Below are 19021 nucleotides of genomic sequence, written 5' to 3'. Positions count from 1 at the left end.
CTGTTGTGGGACCTGTTGCTGCCTGATATCCAGATTTCAGAAGGAGACTTCTCCTTGAGCAAGACTTGGTTAAAGTCAATCACAAACAGACTGGATCATGTTAAATGTAAAGAGGAACATTTTCATTCTCTGTGGGATTCTCTCCATCATGATGTCAGACACTCATAACAACAATCGGAGCCTGTTGGGGCCAAAACAAACCGTTAGAGGATGTAACGTTTCATTGAGGCTGTTGACCTGGAAGCTCCTGTAATCAATACTGGAACTATTTCACAAGCTGTTGTTCCCTCTGAACCCCAACAAGCTGTTTCATGGCATTTGTTGCTCCTTTTTACATTTAACTCACTGTGGCCTTGTATTTCAGTTAAATCTATAAGTCCTGCAGCTCTATGGAATCAGCACAATCATGGCTAGAAGTGGAAACAACTTCAATGTATGTTTATGTGTATATGCACATGTATATGTATATGTACATGCATGCATTTCTTTTATTTTCTTGAACTGCCTTGATACGTATTTATATATATATATATATATATATATATATATTTATATATATATATATATGTGTGTATTTAAATTTGTGAAAATATATATAAATTTGTGTTTTGTATAACTGTATTTACATTTGCAAAACTATATATTTTTTGTATAACTGTATATTTACTTATCTGAAATTTCAATAAAGTATTATCTTTTATAAAGAAACAACTTCAAAATGTCTTTTGTGCAAAATAACACAGTTATGGGGCGCCCTGGTGGCACACCTGGTAGAGCGCGTACCATAGAGGCACCGTCCTCGTGAGCGGGCGGCCCGGGTTCGAATCCGGCTCGGAGCCCTTTCCCGCATGTCTTCCCCTTTCACTCTGTTTCTCACTATCAATAAAGCCTTGAAAATGGCCCAAAAAAATATCTTTAAAAAATTAAAAAATAAAAATAACACAGTTATGACAAAATCATAAAAAAAGGAAAAACGAAAGTTGAATTTCTCTGATAAATGATTATTTTTATTTATAGTTTATTCCAAGTGGTTCGTTTTTGGCAATGTTTTAAATGAGACGTGAAATAAAGTGATTTTGACAGAAATATCACAATATTAAGCTTCTTTCTGGTCACTTTTTCTAAAAGAAGCGTATTTTTTTTACAGGTTCTTACTACGATAAATGGTGTATCTTTGGTGACATTTAAAAAAAATATACAGTATATTTGTTGGGGTTCAGAGGGTTAAACAATAAAACAAAAAATAGGTTGAAAAATACTGGACTTCCCCTTTAAGAAATACTTAAATATCTGTTGTAAAAGCTCCAGAAATCTGTTTGTGGAGCTTCTATCTTCTATTGTAAGGTGTTTCTTTTATTTTGTCTACTCCTTGTATATATAAACATACTCAATATGAAACTGTGCACTGCAGAGTGAGAGATCTGTGTCCACTAGATTAAATCAAGCTGTGTTTTTTTAAGGACCCCTCATCACCTGTGGACAAAGTGAATTTCATGCAAACGTGTCAGATGATTCAGTCGTGTGGTTTCCGTGATCTGCCTCAAAACGGGACTAAAAGGATCATAGTGAACATGCAAACAGGAGGATAAACAGCGTGCAGATAGAAACAATGAGCCGTAGCAACATGAGCACCATTGTGTTGCAGATTCAGGACGACTGCAGGCAAGAAAGATCAGAGGATTAGTGGACAAAGGTTGCCATAGGAGCTGCAGAGGTGCCCGTAATTAGCCGAGCAGAGGACACATCAGTGTTTGATGCACTCGTTTGTGCTGATGAAAGCTCAGAGAGAGAGACGGCAACAACAGAGAGAAATTATTCTTCAGCTCACAGGAACATTAAAGCCCACAGACATGCACGTGTTGACCAGGGGAGCATGCAGAGGTGTGCAAAATCAAATAAACAGGTTTTATTTCACTATTATTATCTTGTTAATTGTGATGTAATTTGCTAGTTTCAGTTCCGATCAATATTAAAACGATCACAGGACACTGATTTCTCCAAACACAATTAAATCACATGAACTGGATCTCAGACTGACTGAGGAAAAAGGAAAAAAAAAAAAATATATATATATAACAAAATATCTTAGAAATACTTATAATGCACAAAACATTATTGATAATTATTAATTAACACATGAACCAAGAAATAATGACATACAGTTAAAAATTAAGTTAAATATCAAGGATGACATTTTTTAAATGCTTTTATGTTTTGAGCAGTAAATCATTCTGCAAATTAAAAAAATAAAATAACTATGAAATATAAAATTAACTATTATTTTGATATTTTTTATTTTTGTCTTTTAAAGCAAGTCAATGTCGTTTTGAAAAATGCTATCAATAAATGTATTATTGTTATTATTATTAAAAACCAAGGCAAAAAAAATAAACAAATGCAATCGATAAAATAAGTGCAAATCAAACTATAAAATTAACTATAATTTTTTATATTTTTTTTATCTTTGTAAATTGGTTTTGAAAATGCTATATAAATACATTATTATTATTTGTTATTATTATCATTATTATTACTACTATTACTATTATTACACATAAAAAGAACCTTAAATTGAGAAAAATCAAGAAAAATGCAGATACAGAGAAATGCAATCAATAAAATAAGTACAAATCAAGTACTTAAAAACTATACAACATAAAATTAACTATAATTTTTTATATTTTTTTATCTTTGGAAATTTGTTTTGAAAATGCTATATAAATACATTTATTATTATTATTACTACTACTACTACTACTACTACTACTACTACTACTACTACTACTATTATAATACATAAAAAGAAACTTAAATGGAAAAAAAATCAAGAAAAAATACACAGAAATGCAATCAATAAAATAAGTGCAAATCAAACAATACAACATAAAATTAACTATAATTTTGATATTTTTCATCTCTGTAAATTTGTTTTGAAAATGCTATATAAATACAATTTTATTATTGTTATTATTATTATTATTATTATTATTATTATTAATAATAATAATAATGATATTCTCATTTATATCATCATTATTACTACTAGTATTATGATACATAAAAACAAACTTAAATTGATAAAAATTGATAAAAATAAGTGCTAAATATATATTTTTCTGTACACCAACATATGTAATAATCTGTGGTCACATTTTTTCAGCTCTGTTATTCTAAATGTACTTTAAATAGAAGATCATTTAAAAAATAAAAGAAGTATGTTTGCAGTAAAGCTTCCTCAAACAGGATGTAAAGTGTATATTTAGAGGATACGTACGTTCACAGACGGAGCTGACGGGGCTCCAGCTCTGGTCGGGCCTGCAGGTGATGCTGCCGCTGCCTTTCACCTGTTGACCTTTGGGGCAGGCCACACGGACCGACTGGCCCACCAGGAACTTCTGCCGGGACCCGTTCCTGCTGCCGTCGTCCCTCCAGCCTGGAGGAGCCGAGCACGACTTCGCTGTGAGGAGCAGAAACCAAGGGTTAGGAACCAATAAAGGTCTTTATCCAGCTGACAGCAATAAGAAAGGAGTGTTCCGTACATTTTTAACCATAAACACAACAACACTACGAATTTTTTTATATATTTTTTTATCTTTGGAAATTTGTTTTGAAAATGCTATATGAATACATTTATTATTATTATTATTATTATTATACATAAAAAGAAAATTAAATAGAGAAAAAACAAGAAAAAACACACAGAAATGCAATGGATAAAATAAGTGCAAATCAAACTATACAAAATTAACTATAATTTAAGGGTTAGTAACCAATAAAGGTCTTTATCCAGCTGACAGCAAAAAGAAAGTGCTATTCCGTACATTTTTACCATAAACACAACAACAACAATAACAACAACAACACTACGAATGACAGCAAGTCATCAGCCTCTATAATCTGTAAACAACCACCATCTATGTAATCTCAGATGGTGGTTGTTTTGTATGTATTTTAATGGAAAATTTGTGAATTTTTTTGAAGTGTTAAGTGTGTTTTTCTTTGATGTATACAAAAACCACGAAATGTTTATTAATGTCATTGTAAATATGTTTGTGTGAAATAAAGAAAACAAAGAAATGCAATCAATATGAATAAGTGCTAAATATATATTTTCTGTACACCAACATATGTAGCAGTACTGATACATCAGTATAAATTTGTGGTTTCTTGTTCAGTTTAAAGCCTGGTACAACGAAAGGTACATTTGTTTGGACAAATATAATGATAACAACAAAAATAGCTCATAAGAGTTTAATTTAAGAGCTGATATCTAGACATTTAACATGATTTTCTTCATAATGATTTTGGTTTACTATGACTGTATACAACTTTTAAAAATTCTGAATTCAAAGACACCTTGGACACAAAATACATTTCTTTGTATGAGCCCAAACTCCAATCATGTGACCATAGAAACAGACCCTCCTGTCGCACATAATGCAATCCAACCCTGCAATGAATGGCGTCTTTGTGAAACGTCCAAGGCGTGACTTGTGGTATGTTGCTACGTGTCTCACTGGATTACGTTACATTGAAAGATCTTGATAATAACCAAAATCATTATCAAGAAAACCATGGAAAATGTCTAGATATCAGCTCTTAAAATCAAAAAATCAACTATTTTTGTTGTTAACATTATATTTGTCCAAAAAATTTTACCTTTAGTTGTTCCAGGCATTAAATTGAACAATAAAATTTAAGAAAACAAGGGTGGTGCAATCATTTTTTCTTTTCTTTTTTTACTGAATGCATGAAGAGAAGCCATCCACTATTTCATTGTATTTGAGTGTAATCACAATAAAGATCTTTCTGGTTTCCGGTATAAACTTTGACTCTGTTGTTACAATCTGTGTTATGAAACTAGTTCATTTGCTGGTATTGTGTGTTGCAAACGTTTACCAAATACAGAGGACTTTAGTCACAGGAAGCCACAGTGAGTGGAGGTTAACAGTGATTACAGTCATTCACATCACGTCACTGAAACATCCAGTGAATTCTGTGTGTTTATGTGTAAATGGCTGTGTGTGTTTCTCACGTTGGCAGGTGGGGAAGGTGGAGCTCCAGGTGTTGCCGCCCATGCACACCACCAGAGAATCTCCCACCAGACTGAAGCCTTTATCACACATGAACTCCACGGCGCGCCCTGTGTTCAGGTTGTGCTCCGTCACTTTACCGTGCAGCATCTGCTTGGGGCTGTCGCAGCCTCTGGACGCTGGTACCACAGAGAACCACGCACATTAAACTCATCATCCACAAAGAGAAACACTGCTTCAAATGGTGCTCAATTCATTTGCAGTTCTGCACTGATTTTCAAATGTTTGTGCTGATTTTACTATTATTATTCTGAATATTCTTATTAATATATTGTATATATCTATAGTGATTATTTTTATTCTATGTAATTTTATCCATCCATCCATCCCTTTATTCATCATCTATCCATCCATCTTTTTATTCATCCATCCATCCATCTTTTTATTCTTCCATCCATCCATCCTTTTATCCATCCATCCATCCATCCATCTTTTTATCCATCAATCTCTTTATTCATCCATCCAGCCATCTTTTTATCCATCCATCCATCCATCTTTTTATTCATCCATCCATCAATCTTTTTATTCATCCATCCATCCATCCATCTTTTTATCCATCCATCTTTTTATTCATCCATCCATCCATCCATCTTTTTATTCATCCATCCATCTTTTATTCATCCGTCCATCTTTTTATTCATCCATCCATCTTTTTATTCATCCATCCATCCATCCATCCATCCATCCATCCATCCATCCATCCATCCATCCATCCATCCATCCATCCTTCCATTCATCCATCTTTTTATTCATCCATCCATCTATTCATCTTTTCATCCATCCGTCCATCCATCCGTCCATCCATCCATCCATCCATCCATCCATCCATCTTTTTATTCATCCATCCATCTATTCATCTTTTCATCCATCCGTCCATCCATCCATCCATCCATCCATCCATCCATCCATCCATCCGTCCATCCATCCATCCATCCATCCGTCCATCCGTCCATCCGTCCATCCGTCCATCCATCCATCCATCCATCCACTAACTGATCTCTGATGGTCTCTGTACCTTCACATGTTGGAGCTGGGAGGCTCCAGGTGCCGTTGCTCTGACAGACGAGAGTCTTTGAGCCAAACAGCTGCAGACCAGCATTACACACATAGCTGGCGTTGTGTAGATACGTCTCTCCTGACGTGTGAACCTGTCCATGTTGCACTGTGGGAGGAGGCCCACAGGATTGTGCTGGGGACACAAAAGACAAGCGTAAACCTGTTTGTTGAAGGCGTGGTGAGACTATAGGATAAGGAAACCTTTCTGAGAAACACCCTCGATAAGCCGTAATTAAATATAAATCCGTATAAATCATACAGTCATAGAAAAAAGGATTAGACTACCCTTGTTTTTGTTCATTTTAATGCCTGGTATAAGTAAAGGTACATTTGTTTGGACAAATATAATGATAACAACAAAATTAGCTGTTAAGAGTTTAATTGAAGAGCTGATATCTAGACATTTTCCATGGTTTTCTTCATAACAACCAAAATCAATATAAAAAAAAACCATGAAAAATGTCTAGATAGCAGCAAATTAAAGTTATTAAACTCCTATGAGCTACTTGTGTTATCATTATATTTGTCCAAACAAATGTACCTTAAGTTGTACCAGGCATTAAAATGAACAAGAAATTGAAGAAAACAAGGTGGTCTAATATTTTTTTTCTATGCCTGCAAGTAAAAAATGCAATCAATAAAATAAATGCAAGTTATATTTTGCTTTCTGACTTTATATGTTTCATTCTCTCAAGGTGATGAGTCATTTCAACAATAGATACATTAATATTCTGTGTAAACAAACCTACCAACACACAGCGGCTGGGTGCCGCTCCATGTTCTGTCCCCCTGACACGTCTGGATCGAGTCTCCCTGTGACAACATGAACAAAGTGTAAAGACACAAGAACACTAGAAGACCTTAAACACACAGCAGATACTGAGCTGCAGAAAAAACAGACAACATGATACAGTCAAGATCCACTCTATTGATTTTTTCACCGTAGATTGAAACACTGGACTATTTAGTCAGCAGTTTGCCCTGTCTGTGTTATCATCAGTGTCATAAAATGCACTCATTGTGGCGAGATTTCAAACGGCCGAGGCTAACATATCAATGGGTATCAGTGTATCAGGAATAGAGTGACTCAGCTGCTTGTGTTTGCTCTGTAACTGCACACTCGCATCGATTGCTGAGGGGAAATCATGTGACCTGCTGTAATCTGATTGTTAGCCAGATAATCAGATTGTTAGCCAACTGTTAGCCATTAGCTCGGCCTGTTGTTTTAAAGCACAGTGCAGGAGGGGAGAGGGAGAGCTCTGTTGTTGTACAGGATATGACTTTCTGCCAGCATAATCACACAAAAAACACATCTTTTATGAGTTAAAAAACTTGGAAAAAGGGGCTCAATTGCACAGCAAAACAGGAATGTTTTGGTAGATTAGGTTTCCCCTACAGCTGTTGTTTCCCTGTGTGTCACCTAAATGTTATTTCTAATCTTTGCTGCTAAACTTGGCCTGCTGAGCAGTACCTTCATGTCAAAGCCTGGCAGGCACGAATACATGAGGAAGTCCCCGTAGTTGTAGCTGTCGCCCTCGGTGACACCGTGGAGAAGAGGAGGGGGTTTCTCACAAACCACCAGCTCGCAGGAAACTGAGGAGAGGCTTGGAGCCCAGCGCCCCCCCGGCTGATAAAACACAAAGGACAGGAAAGTGACAGCATTATTTATGGGTTCTGATTGGCACAGAGGAAAATCAGCATACCCAAATTAACACTGTAAGAGTTGATCTTAACACTTTTTAAGTGTCTACATGGGTCCACACCTCAGAGGGTTAATGTAACACTTTTTCGAGTGTAGTGTAAATTTGACTCTTTTTGGAGTTCAAATTTAACACCAAAAAGAGTCAAATTTACACTAACTCAGTGTAAAAGTACCAACACTCGAAAAAGTGTTACATTAACACTGAGGTGTGGACCCATGTAGACACTTGTTAAGATCAACTCTTACAGTGTTATTCTGGGTAATGCTGATTTTACTGTGCATGTTCAGTGGAAAACAGAGAGGATAGAGAGGAATTTCCTCAGAGTCATTTCAGATGTGAAATGATAAAAAGCAGGAGGCACGGACCTCTCTGTAAGAACATCTTGTTATTGATTCATATTAAGATTAAGAGTTTATGGGACTTGGGATCAATGATTGACCGGCTTCTTTCCTACCTGACACTCAGCGAGTGCTGAGCCCTGCAGGTGGAGACCAGGAGGGCAGGAGAGGGTGACGGTGCCCCCGACAGGAGTCAGCTCCTCCCCGCTGATCACCAGATGGGGGTTGGAGGAGTTGGCGGGCAGCAGGCAGGGGGCGGGGCTACAGCGGACGCTGTGTTTGGACCAGGTGCCGTCACTCTGACAGGAGAGAGAAGATGTCTGTGTGGCGAGAGCGTAGCCGTCCTCACACCTGGAAAAACATGGAAGTTAGGAAAGGTAGAGGTCTAATGGACAAGAGCTTCATGATGGAGAAACACTGATATACCTTCGATACGTGAAGGAGAGAAAGAGGTGGAGAGACTGACTGACGTGTGTTGCTGAGTCTTTCTATGTGTTTTTGTTTTGTTTTGTTTTAGTTTGTCTTATGTGTTTTTAACATAGATTTTTATTAATTTTTTAGCATTACAAAGAACATTTATCAACCAAGTGCCCCTATATTTTAACAGTAAATTAAAGGGGTAAAATAATAATAACAACAACAATAATAACTATTCTTATTATTATATATTGTAATATATAATAATAATGATAATAAAAATAAAAATAAAATATTTTTATTATTATTATTATTAATTATTATTATTATTATTATTATTATTATTCATTTTTAAAAAAGTGGAAAACAGAAAACAACCACCATCTATGTAATCTTATGCATTTTTATTTTGTAGATATTTCATTTCTAAATATGTGAAATTTGAATTTGAATTGCTAAGTGTTTTTATTTTATTTATCTGTTAACGTGAAATATGTGAAATGTTTATTTTTCTTTTTGGACTACAATTGTTTTTAACTAAGGTCTTTGGTGCTTTTATTTTATTTTTTTGTAATTATTTTATTATTTTGTTTATTTGAATTTGATGACTACATATTTTGTTGTTAATTTGAAATTTTATTATTGCTATTCTCTATTTGTAAGAGTGAAATATATTCAAAATTCAGTACAGATATTGTTGAAAAATATTTTAAAAAATGAGGAAGTGAAAGTCAGATTTGGAAAACCTGGCACAAAACAATTAGCCTTTAATATGTTATAAATACATTTTTAAAACCCCACAGTGCAGCCAATTAAACATGTTTACTGCAGATAGAAATTATTATTACAATCCTCAAATTTGGGCCTCCTGGCCTACAGGTTTTCTAAAAAAAAACAGTGCAGGAGTTCAGATGAGACTATTGGCAAAACATTCTGGTGTAATTAAAGCATTGATGCACAGTTACTGTGGTGGATAATGTCTCTCAAAAATGGAAGAAAAATAAGGTTTAAAGAAAGAAAGCATGAATAATTGCAGTGTTTACCTGTATGTGATCTGGTTTGGGAAGGTGAAGGTGTCTCCCTCCACCTGAGCGTGGGCGACAGGTGGAGGCTTTCCACAGCTCAGAGGCTCACAGCTGATTCTGGGTTCCCCCCACCTGCCGTCTCTTCCACAGGAGAGGTGTGGGTAGCCCCTGGGCTGGTAGCCCGGCCGACACCGGTAGATCACCGTGTCTGGGAAGGTGGCACTGCCGCCCTGCAGGACAGCGTTGGCCACTGTAGGCGGGGCGACACTGCACCTTCCCCGGCCACACACGGGCACCCCGGGGCCCCACACCCCCCCCTTCTCACACACCGCCTGAGAGGGGCCCAGCAGCTTGTAGCCGCCATCACACTGGAAGTGCACGACGTCTCCGCAGGCGCGCTCGCGGCCGAGAACCACGCCGAATTTGACCACGGGGAGGGCGCAGACGCAGGGCCGACACTGAGGCACCGTGCCCACCCAGAAGCCCCGAGCGGAGCACCTCAGCACGGGGTCCCCCACCACCTCGTAGCCGTCGAAGCACACGTACTCCACCACGTCGTCGTAGTTGAAGCTGGAGCCGTTGAGGAAGCCGTGGCTGATGTCCTCGGGTGGATCGCAGCTGATGATGTCACAGCGAGGCGCAGGTTTGTCCCAAAGTCCGTCTGACTGACAAATACGCGTGTGTTCTCCGTTAAGCGTGTATCCCTCGTCACATTCGTAGCTTACCTTGCTGTTTAAGCCGAACTCAGACCCGGACACACGCCCGTTGGCTACTGGCGAGGGTTTCCCGCAGCGGGCAGGAACACAGCTCAGAGACTTGTGGCTCCAGGTGCCATCAGCCTGACAAACACTGATAGATTTCTCTTTTAAGATGAAACCGGGCTGACAGCTCAGTTCTATCTCCTTATTATAGCTGTAGTCATCTCCTCTAAAACTAACATCACTGGGGACCTTCGGGGGGCCACAAGACACCGGGTCACACCACGGCTTCGGTCTGTTCCACTTCCCGTCCACCTTGCATGCAATAGTGTCGCTCCCCTTTAAGACAAATCCAGGACTACACTCATAGTGCAGGACCTCAGGGTAGACGAAAGCCCCTCCGTGAGCTGTGCCGTTAGCGATGGCGCCTGGGTCACCACAGGAGACGGGCCGACAAACCGGGGCATCGTTAGTCCACAGTCGGCCTGACACACACTGCCTCAGCGGCTCCCCCTGCAGCTCGTATCCGTCCTCACAGCTGTACCTGACCGTGCTGCCCAGGGAGGTGTCACTCACGTTGACCCAGCCGTGCTCCGGGCCGGGTGGTGTTTCACACTCTGCCGGGACACAGGACGGTGCCGTGCCGTTCCAGCCTCCGTCCTCCAGGCACACCAGCCTGGTGGGGCTGGTGAGGTCGTAACCTTTGTGGCAGCGGTACTCGATAAAGGTCCCGTGAAGGAAGCTCAAGTCCATGGGGGAGGCTAATGATCCAGTGTCAGAGCGTCCTCCCACCCTGACGTAGTCCCCAAAGTCAATGTGAGGAGGGAGCCCGCAGTCGGAGGGCACGCAGACCGGGACGGAGCTGGACCAGCCGAAGTCCTCGCAGGTCAGATGGTCCTGGCCGACCAGCTGGAAGCCTGGGAAGCAGCTGTAGAAAATGGTGACCCCGAAACTGTGATCCTGACCCTCTACGAATCCGTTTTCAATCGGTTGGGGCGGCGTGCAGGATATCTGCACGCAAACAGGCGGCTCCATGTCCCACTCCCCACTGGCCAGGCACAGGACGGTCTCTGGGCCTTGGAGACGGTAACCACGGCGACAGGAGTAGGTGCCACTGTGGCCAAACTGGAGTTTTGTATAAACGACTTTCCCGTTAGTGATCTGTTTGGGGACGGAGCATTCGATTGGGCGGCAAGAAGGCACGCCTCCGATCCAGAGCCCCTTCTCTCCACAGAGCACGGTGGAGTTGCCCACTAAGTTATATCCAGTCCTGCAGCTGTAGAGAGCTTTGCTGAGGTACATCAGACCCTGGACGTCAACGATACCGTTAGAAACCTCCACAGGCTGAGGGCATTCAACAGGGATGCATTCTGGGTAAGGATTGCTCCACTGCCCGCTGGCTACACAGGACACAGAGCCTTCTTTTCTTAAAGTGAAGCCATCCATGCAGGTGTAGCTCACCACGGAGCCGAAAGGGAACGGAGGAGAGGCGGAGGAGGGGCCTCCGAACGACACTTCGGGCAGAGGGCCGCAGAACACCTGCTTACACAGCGGAAAGGTGTCGTTCCACTCCTGGGACGGGGTGCAGCGGAGGACGCGGGCTCCCTCCAGGACGTAGCCGTCCTCGCAAGATAACTCCACCGTTCCAGACTCAGAGTCCAGGCCCTTCAGGACCAGGTGGTTCTCCTCCAGCGGCGGCTCCGGACACTGCACCGGAGAGCAGCGGGGACGTCTCGACTTGTCCCACCTCCCGTACTTCAGGCAGGTCCAGGTGGCGTCCCCGGCCAGCTCGTAGCCCTCGTCACAGTAGTACTGCACCTTTCGGCCCACCTGGAAATCGGAGCCCTTGTAGTGTCCGTGGACGATGTTGGGAGGAGGGTCGCAGGTCAGCAGGACGCAGGTGGGAGGGTCGCTGTTGGACCACTGGCGGTTCGCTTGGCACATTCGCTCCCGATGACCAATCAGCCTGAAGCCTGCGTTACAGCCGTAGTTCACCTTGCTGTTGAAGGTTAATAGAACTCTGCCCTGGAGACAAACAAACACAAGGATATATTAATATATACAACATAAATAACATATGTTATAATATAACATATTTACACTCACGTTAACAGAAAAATAACCGATGGAAAAATCTTTTTTACAGGATAAGGAAATTAAGACTGAATTGTAACGCTTTATTCTACCGGCCTGTAAATATAATTTCTAGAAATTGAGACAAAGTTCTGAAACACTTTAAGAGCTGTTTCAAACATAACGTAAACATTCAGATGCTAAATCAACATTTTAACAATGCTATGTATTACCTATTGTGGTATATAACAACAATAAAAAACAATCCATTTAGAATCGAAGACTATTTTCATTATTGTATTATTTTCATTAGTTGCCTAAAGGTGTGAATATTATTCCATCATTATTTAATGCCTTCCTTGGTCTATGTTGATAAAACTGATAAAGAAAAATAAATTGATTTAACAATCGATAATAACCTCATTTAATCCAATGGATAACGTTAAGGATTTTGTTCAAGGATGGGTTTTTTTTGTTTTTTTAGGGTGATGACATCAGAAACAAGATGATATTTGAAACTTCTATCAAAAATAAATCCTCAATAGAATCTTTAAAAGTAAAAACAAAACCACAATTACTTCTAACCTGTATGAATCCGTTCTTGAGTGCAGGAGGCTGTGAGCAGGTGACAGGTACACAGGTGGGCAGAGCTCCTCCCCACTCCCCGTTGGCCTTGCAGGTCCTCCTCTTCTCCCCTCGGATCAGGAAGCCTTTATCGCAGCTGTACGCCACCACCGCTCCGAAGCTATAGTTGGTCCCCATGACGTAGCCTCGGTCGATGCTCTCAGGCCTGGAGCACCTCACCGGCATGCAGCCGATATCAAACGGCGACGGCTCCCACTCTCCTCCCATCAGACACCTCAGGGTGGCCGTGGTGTTCAGCATGAAGCCCTCCTCACATTTATAGCTCACTTCGCTGCTGCTGGCGTATTTGGGTTTGTTGACGGAGTCTAAAATGGCGTGGGGCAGCTCAGGTGGACGTAGGCAGAAGTTAGCGATGCAGCGGGGGGCCTCCGAGCCACTAGGGGGCGCCCACACACCCTGAGCGTTACACACCATCTTGGAGTTGTTGCCGGCAGTGTATCCGTCCGTGCAGTAGTAGTTAGCCGTGTCTCCAAACAGCTGGTGGCTCCCGTAGGGCTCGGCGTGGTCGATGGCGGGCGGGGGGCCACAGGAGCGAGGGACGCACTGGGCGGAGCTGTCGCTCCATTGGCCACTTGGCAGACATTCCCTGGTCTCCGGGCCAATCAGAGTGTAGCTGTGAAAGAGGCAGGAAGAGATCAGCAAAAGGCAAAAGAAGTTTCATTTCCAGCGTGATAGCAGAGGAGACTTTAAGCACATTTACCCTTCTTTGCAGACATAGTGCACCTTGTTTCCCAGCTCAAAGTTCTCTCCCACCGTCACGGCGTCCCTCAGGGCCGGAGGCTCGCTGCACAGGACGTTGACACAGCGAGGGAAAGGCCGGCTCCACTCCCCCGTCGCTTCACACACCACCTCCATGGAGCCCTGTGGTCTTCACACGGACACACCACTTAGTTTACACACTCGCACCACTCCAATGACAGTGTCACAGAGATTTATGGAGGACGACCGGTGGTGACATGTAACAGATTCATACAGAGTTCAGAATGTCAACTGAGGTTCCAACGGCACAGAGTTCACAGCGGAACTGGCCATTTCAGGGGCAAGGCCACTTCGCCTTTTGTGTTGTCAGTTTTTTGAGGGCCAAAAGGCCATAAAATAAAACAATGATTTTAAGTCCACGTTCAGAAAGAATTTAATTTAAGGACTAGTAATGACGCTTCTGAGGAAGATTGGAGCCTCAGTCGAAACTGTCAAACAGGTAAAGAAACATCTCCTTCTAAAGTAGAATGCATCAATCTTGTGCACTTTGAGAGCTAAATGAGAGCAAACACCTCACAAAACATTTTTCACAGTCAGGAGATTCCATATTATAAAATCTTTGTTATCCTACTGTGTCATTTTTAATTGCTGTCAACGTGCTTTCCACTGGGACATGGAGCAGCCAGCCAGTGTGGAAAAATAGCTGGCTAGGGGGTTCTAAATAAATAAAAAATGAATGTGTCATTATGAAATAAAAGTCCCATTAAATAAATAAATATGGCATTATAAAATAAAAGTCCTCTGAAATAAATGTATATGGCATTATAAAATGAAAGTCTTGAAATAAATAAATATTGCATTAAGAAATAAAAGTCCCATTAAATAAATAAATATAGCATTAAGAAATAAAAGCCCCTATGCTTATTATCCATATTTATTTATCTCAAAGGCATATTTGCCTATGAATTTATTTATTTAATATTGACTTAGTTTATTTATTATTTCAACTTAATGTCAACTTGTCTATTGTATTCAGTAATAACGACCTGCTATAAATCAAAGCAATTAAAATGATGGATAAAACTCTCATGTATCTAACCAACAGTTCAAACATGATGAGAGGGGAAACAGTTGTGTGTCCATACCTGTATCCCTCAGCGCAGGTATACGTGACAGTGGACTGGTATGTGTTTGTGTTGAGGGTGTAGTGGGCGTTGTCCACAGTGGGCGGGCCCCCACAGGTCACTGGGTGACAGACGGGCGGTGTCCCGCTCCACCTCAGACTGGCCAGACAGTGAAACTCATAGGGGATCTGAGGCAGGAAGCCCTTCATGCAGCTGAGGACGAGACAACAGAGTGAGACAACAACAGAGAAACGTTTGTCATGATTCACTTGTAACACCTTTTGTAGTATTTCCTTCGTTACAACAGGGTGTTATACGGGATGCAAATGATACCTGAAAGTCACCTTGCTTCCATAGGTGAAGTTGTTTCCCGTCATGACGGAGTTCTCTGGGACAGACGGAGCCGGGCAGGAGAGGGCTGCACGAGAACATCACAGACGGTTAATTAATGATTGGTCCTATTAATGAACAGGTACATCTAAAAAAATGAGAACATCATGAAAAAGTTTGATATTTTTGTCAATTATTTCAGAAAGTGAAACTCATACATTATATAGATTCATTACACACAGAGTGGAATATTTCAAGCCTGTTTTCCTGTAATTTTGATGATTCTGGCTTAGAGATAATGAAAACACAAAACTCAGTATAAAATTAGAATATTGATTAGAAGTTGAATATGTGAGTCCACAGTCAGTGGTGGTTTGGGGCCATGTCCTCTGCTGGTGTTGGTCCACTGTGTTTTCTGAAGTCCACGCCGTATTAATACAGTAATTCATGCAAAATGAGGCCTAACTCTTTTGGTCATTTTGTGTCCTTTTTTGGTCATTTTACGTCCTTTTTTGGTCATTTTACGTCCTTTTATGGTCATTTTACATCCTTTTTTGGTCATTTTATGTATTTCCTTGTTATTTTGTGTCTCATTTGGTAATTTTATGTCTCTTTTTGGTGAATTTGTGTCTTTTTTTGTTTCATTTTGGTCATTTTATGTATTTTCTTGGTTATGTTGTGTCTCTTTTGGTAATTTTGTGTCCTTTTTTGGGTCATTTTACGTCTTTTTTTGGTCATTTTATGTATTTTCTTGGTAACAAAGGACGATAAATCTATTTACACCCAGTCATTTTATAGATTACAGGTACATCTCAAAAAAATGTAATATTGTGAAAAAGTTAAATATTTTTTGTCAGTCATTTCAGAAAGTGAAACTCGTACATTATATAGATTCATTACACACAGAGTGAAATATTTCAAGCCTGATTTGTAATTTTGATGATTCTGGCTTAGAGATAATGAAAACACAAAACTTTTTCTCAGAAAATGAGAATAAAAAAAACTGTTTATTTTAAGGATGTTATTGTTTTGATTGTTGTCTATCTGTATATAAAAGTTCAATAAAAATTTTGTTGAAAAAAACAAAATGCAGTTTGATTAAAGAGCCTTTATAGACTTGTCTGTCCTCTTGTCTTCCAAGTTTACAGACACCTGACAGTGTTATTGGTGAAATGTCGATTAGATTTTGGCAAAGACTTGTTTCAGGATTAATGGCACATGAAAGAGGCACACAGGAAAGTGTCTAAATGGACAGAAGCCAAAGACGTGTGACTGAGAGGCATTAGTGAATGGAAGGAAGAACTAATTAAAGGGCTTCTCCCGTGATTAAATACTGCACTTCCATGAAGTCGGGGGATTCCAAGTGACCGATATAAAAAAAGAGAAAGGCAAGAAATCCCAGCAGCTGAGTCAGAGACTTTTATAAAGGCTCCAGGAAACACTGGATCCTACATTTCCCATAATTAGACCTTCACTGCCAAGTACTGTAAATATATTTCAAACATTTTACAACACATATATTATGTTCTGGTGCCCAGAAACTTGCTGGCTTCATCTATCTGTTAATGTAGAGCATTTCTGGACTGAATCACTGATTGATTTTTTGCATCGCAAAGGGAAAATAGCTTTTATACACTGATCTAATGTAAAAAAGAATCTATTATAATAGTTTATTAAACTAATTTTATTTTCTTTGAGCTCAAGATATAAGGATTGAGATAACAGAGGGATCCTAGAAGACAGTACAAGACATGCATTTGTCTCTCAGTTTAATAAACCGGCTGGAGTTTCCATTAGAAAAAGTAACCAAAACCAAGCTTAAAATTGTGATATTTCTGTTAAAAATCACTTTATTCTACATGTCTCATTTAAAAAGTTGCCAAAAATAAAGTGTTTGTAATAACCAGATCCTGTTAAAAACATTACATTTTGCTCCTCAGAGACACTGTGAAGACATGATTGATTCTGCTGAGACAAACGGTCACATGACAAATATTCACTGAGAATCTGTTTACACAGAGTTGAGAGGAGAGGACAGGAGGCTGTTAAAATGCAAATACTTCAATTTGTATAGCACGAGGAGAGCCAATTTTCCCCCTATATTCATTACGCTTGTGGGCACTTGGATTGTGTGTTGTATATATAAATTCTATTTTTTCCCCCAATGTTTGTTTGATGTGATTATAACTATGATATTCTGCACAAAATACATTTTTGAGTTGTTCCCACTTCTAGCCATGATTGTGCTGATTCAATAGAATAAACAGTGAAATACAAGGACACAATGAGTAAAATGTACAACAATAAATAAACAACAATCCTAAAGCTCAAGGACTTAAAATATGCCAAATTATATATATATACATATAATTTGGCATATTTTAAGTATATATATATTTATATACACATTTTACATTTTTTTTTTAATCCTATTTTTATTTTATTTTATCTGATTGCATTTTACTGTTCTATTGTTTACTACATCTCTTTGTATTGTGTTATCTATTTATTGTTTGTGCAGCACTTTGGAAACCTTGTGTTTGCTAAAATTGTGCTATATAAATAAAGTGGATTGGATTGGATTGAAATTATCTTCATATATTCTTGAGTGGCTGCAGATCAGTAATCGGCTCTATGATTATTCATGAGGCTTGTATCTCAGCTGGGGCAAAAAAGAAAACAAAGAAAAGAAAGAGCTGTTTACAAGCTGAACAGCACTGCTTTCACCAGTGACTCATCACCTCATCCTATCAATACTCACATGCACTTACACTCTTTAATAACAACAATGGAAAATGGAAATTTTCCATTTTACACAATGATGCAACTTGAAAGATATTGTGTGCTTGCACTAAAGTTTAAACCATCAGCGCCCTCTAATGCAACAACATCAATTATTCATCAACTTGTGTTGTTGCTGCCTGCAGCACAGAGCAAAACAACACAACTGAACTGTTTCACTTTCAACTGTCACTTTCAGTATGACGATCAACAGCCGATACGGGCCGAACGTAACAGGTTGGCGAGGACCGCATGCGCTGAGTAAGAGCGTTCCTCTTTCTCTATGAGGAAGAATGTGGCCTGGAGCCAAGATGGTGCTGCTGCGCTGGTCAGGCCTTTCAGCTGCCGCACAGTGGAAGACAAAAAGACAGCTGCATATATAATCACCCCTTCACAGCACACTGCAGAATGTGTGCTTGTCAAAAGTGTACATGCATGTGTGTTTATGTCTGCAGTGTTTGTTTTTGTGTGCACACACAACCTCTGTGTGTGTGTGTGTGCGTGTGTGTGTGTGTTTCCTGAAGTACATATCTGCATAATAATACCAGACTGTGATTGCATCCGTGTGGTTTCTTTTGTGCGTTACTCAGATCCTATTAGCTGTAAAAGCTGGATGCTTTAATTAGAAAACTCCTTTATCATATAGATAAAGAGCAGATTGATGGACATTATAGTGGTGAATCATGTTCTCATTAAGCTGCTCAACATGTCAGTGTTGTAATATACATCTATGTTGCGTTTTAGCCTGAAATCAACCTACGTGGCATGATATTCATGTTACGTTGCAGCCTTTAGTGAACTGTGACTGAGAATCTCACTCACACATGTAGAGCAGAAGGTGATGTTCTTTAGTTTGTTACTGTCATCAAATCTCATGAAAAGACTGATATAACAAATATATGGGCTGAAATATGTGCCACCAGAAACTGAATTTCATGACGATATTTTGTGGCCCCCACCTTGATATGAAAGTTTAATGTGAGTTTTATATGAATGACACTTTACAATGTTGTGTGTGGAAGGTCCCTTTAATTACTTT

The 19021-nt window shown here is 39.8% G+C and overlaps 1 protein-coding gene across 1 annotated transcript in view; it reads right to left on the bottom strand.

The window, feature by feature from the left end:
* svep1 (sushi, von Willebrand factor type A, EGF and pentraxin domain containing 1) overlaps positions 1-19021 on the bottom strand; it is a 145544-nt gene that overhangs the window by 12018 nt on the left and 114505 nt on the right. The window contains exons 34-44 of the mRNA XM_059355222.1: positions 15205-15289; positions 14893-15084; positions 13749-13916; positions 12989-13661; positions 9651-12355; positions 8307-8541; positions 7621-7776; positions 6899-6962; positions 6109-6282; positions 5036-5212; positions 3275-3457 (exon numbers count right to left, since the gene is read on the bottom strand). Of these exons, the coding sequence (XP_059211205.1) occupies positions 3275-3457; positions 5036-5212; positions 6109-6282; positions 6899-6962; positions 7621-7776; positions 8307-8541; positions 9651-12355; positions 12989-13661; positions 13749-13916; positions 14893-15084; positions 15205-15289 (4812 nt within the window). The remainder of the gene's footprint in view (positions 1-3274; positions 3458-5035; positions 5213-6108; positions 6283-6898; positions 6963-7620; positions 7777-8306; positions 8542-9650; positions 12356-12988; positions 13662-13748; positions 13917-14892; positions 15085-15204; positions 15290-19021) is intronic.

The sequence above is a fragment of the Centropristis striata genome, chromosome 17 (genome assembly GCF_030273125.1).
Source record: "Centropristis striata isolate RG_2023a ecotype Rhode Island chromosome 17, C.striata_1.0, whole genome shotgun sequence".
NCBI classification, from domain to species: Eukaryota; Metazoa; Chordata; class Actinopteri; order Perciformes; family Serranidae; genus Centropristis; species Centropristis striata.
The sequence above is the reverse complement of the archived record's forward strand: the minus strand, read 5'-3'. Positions and strand labels throughout refer to the sequence as shown.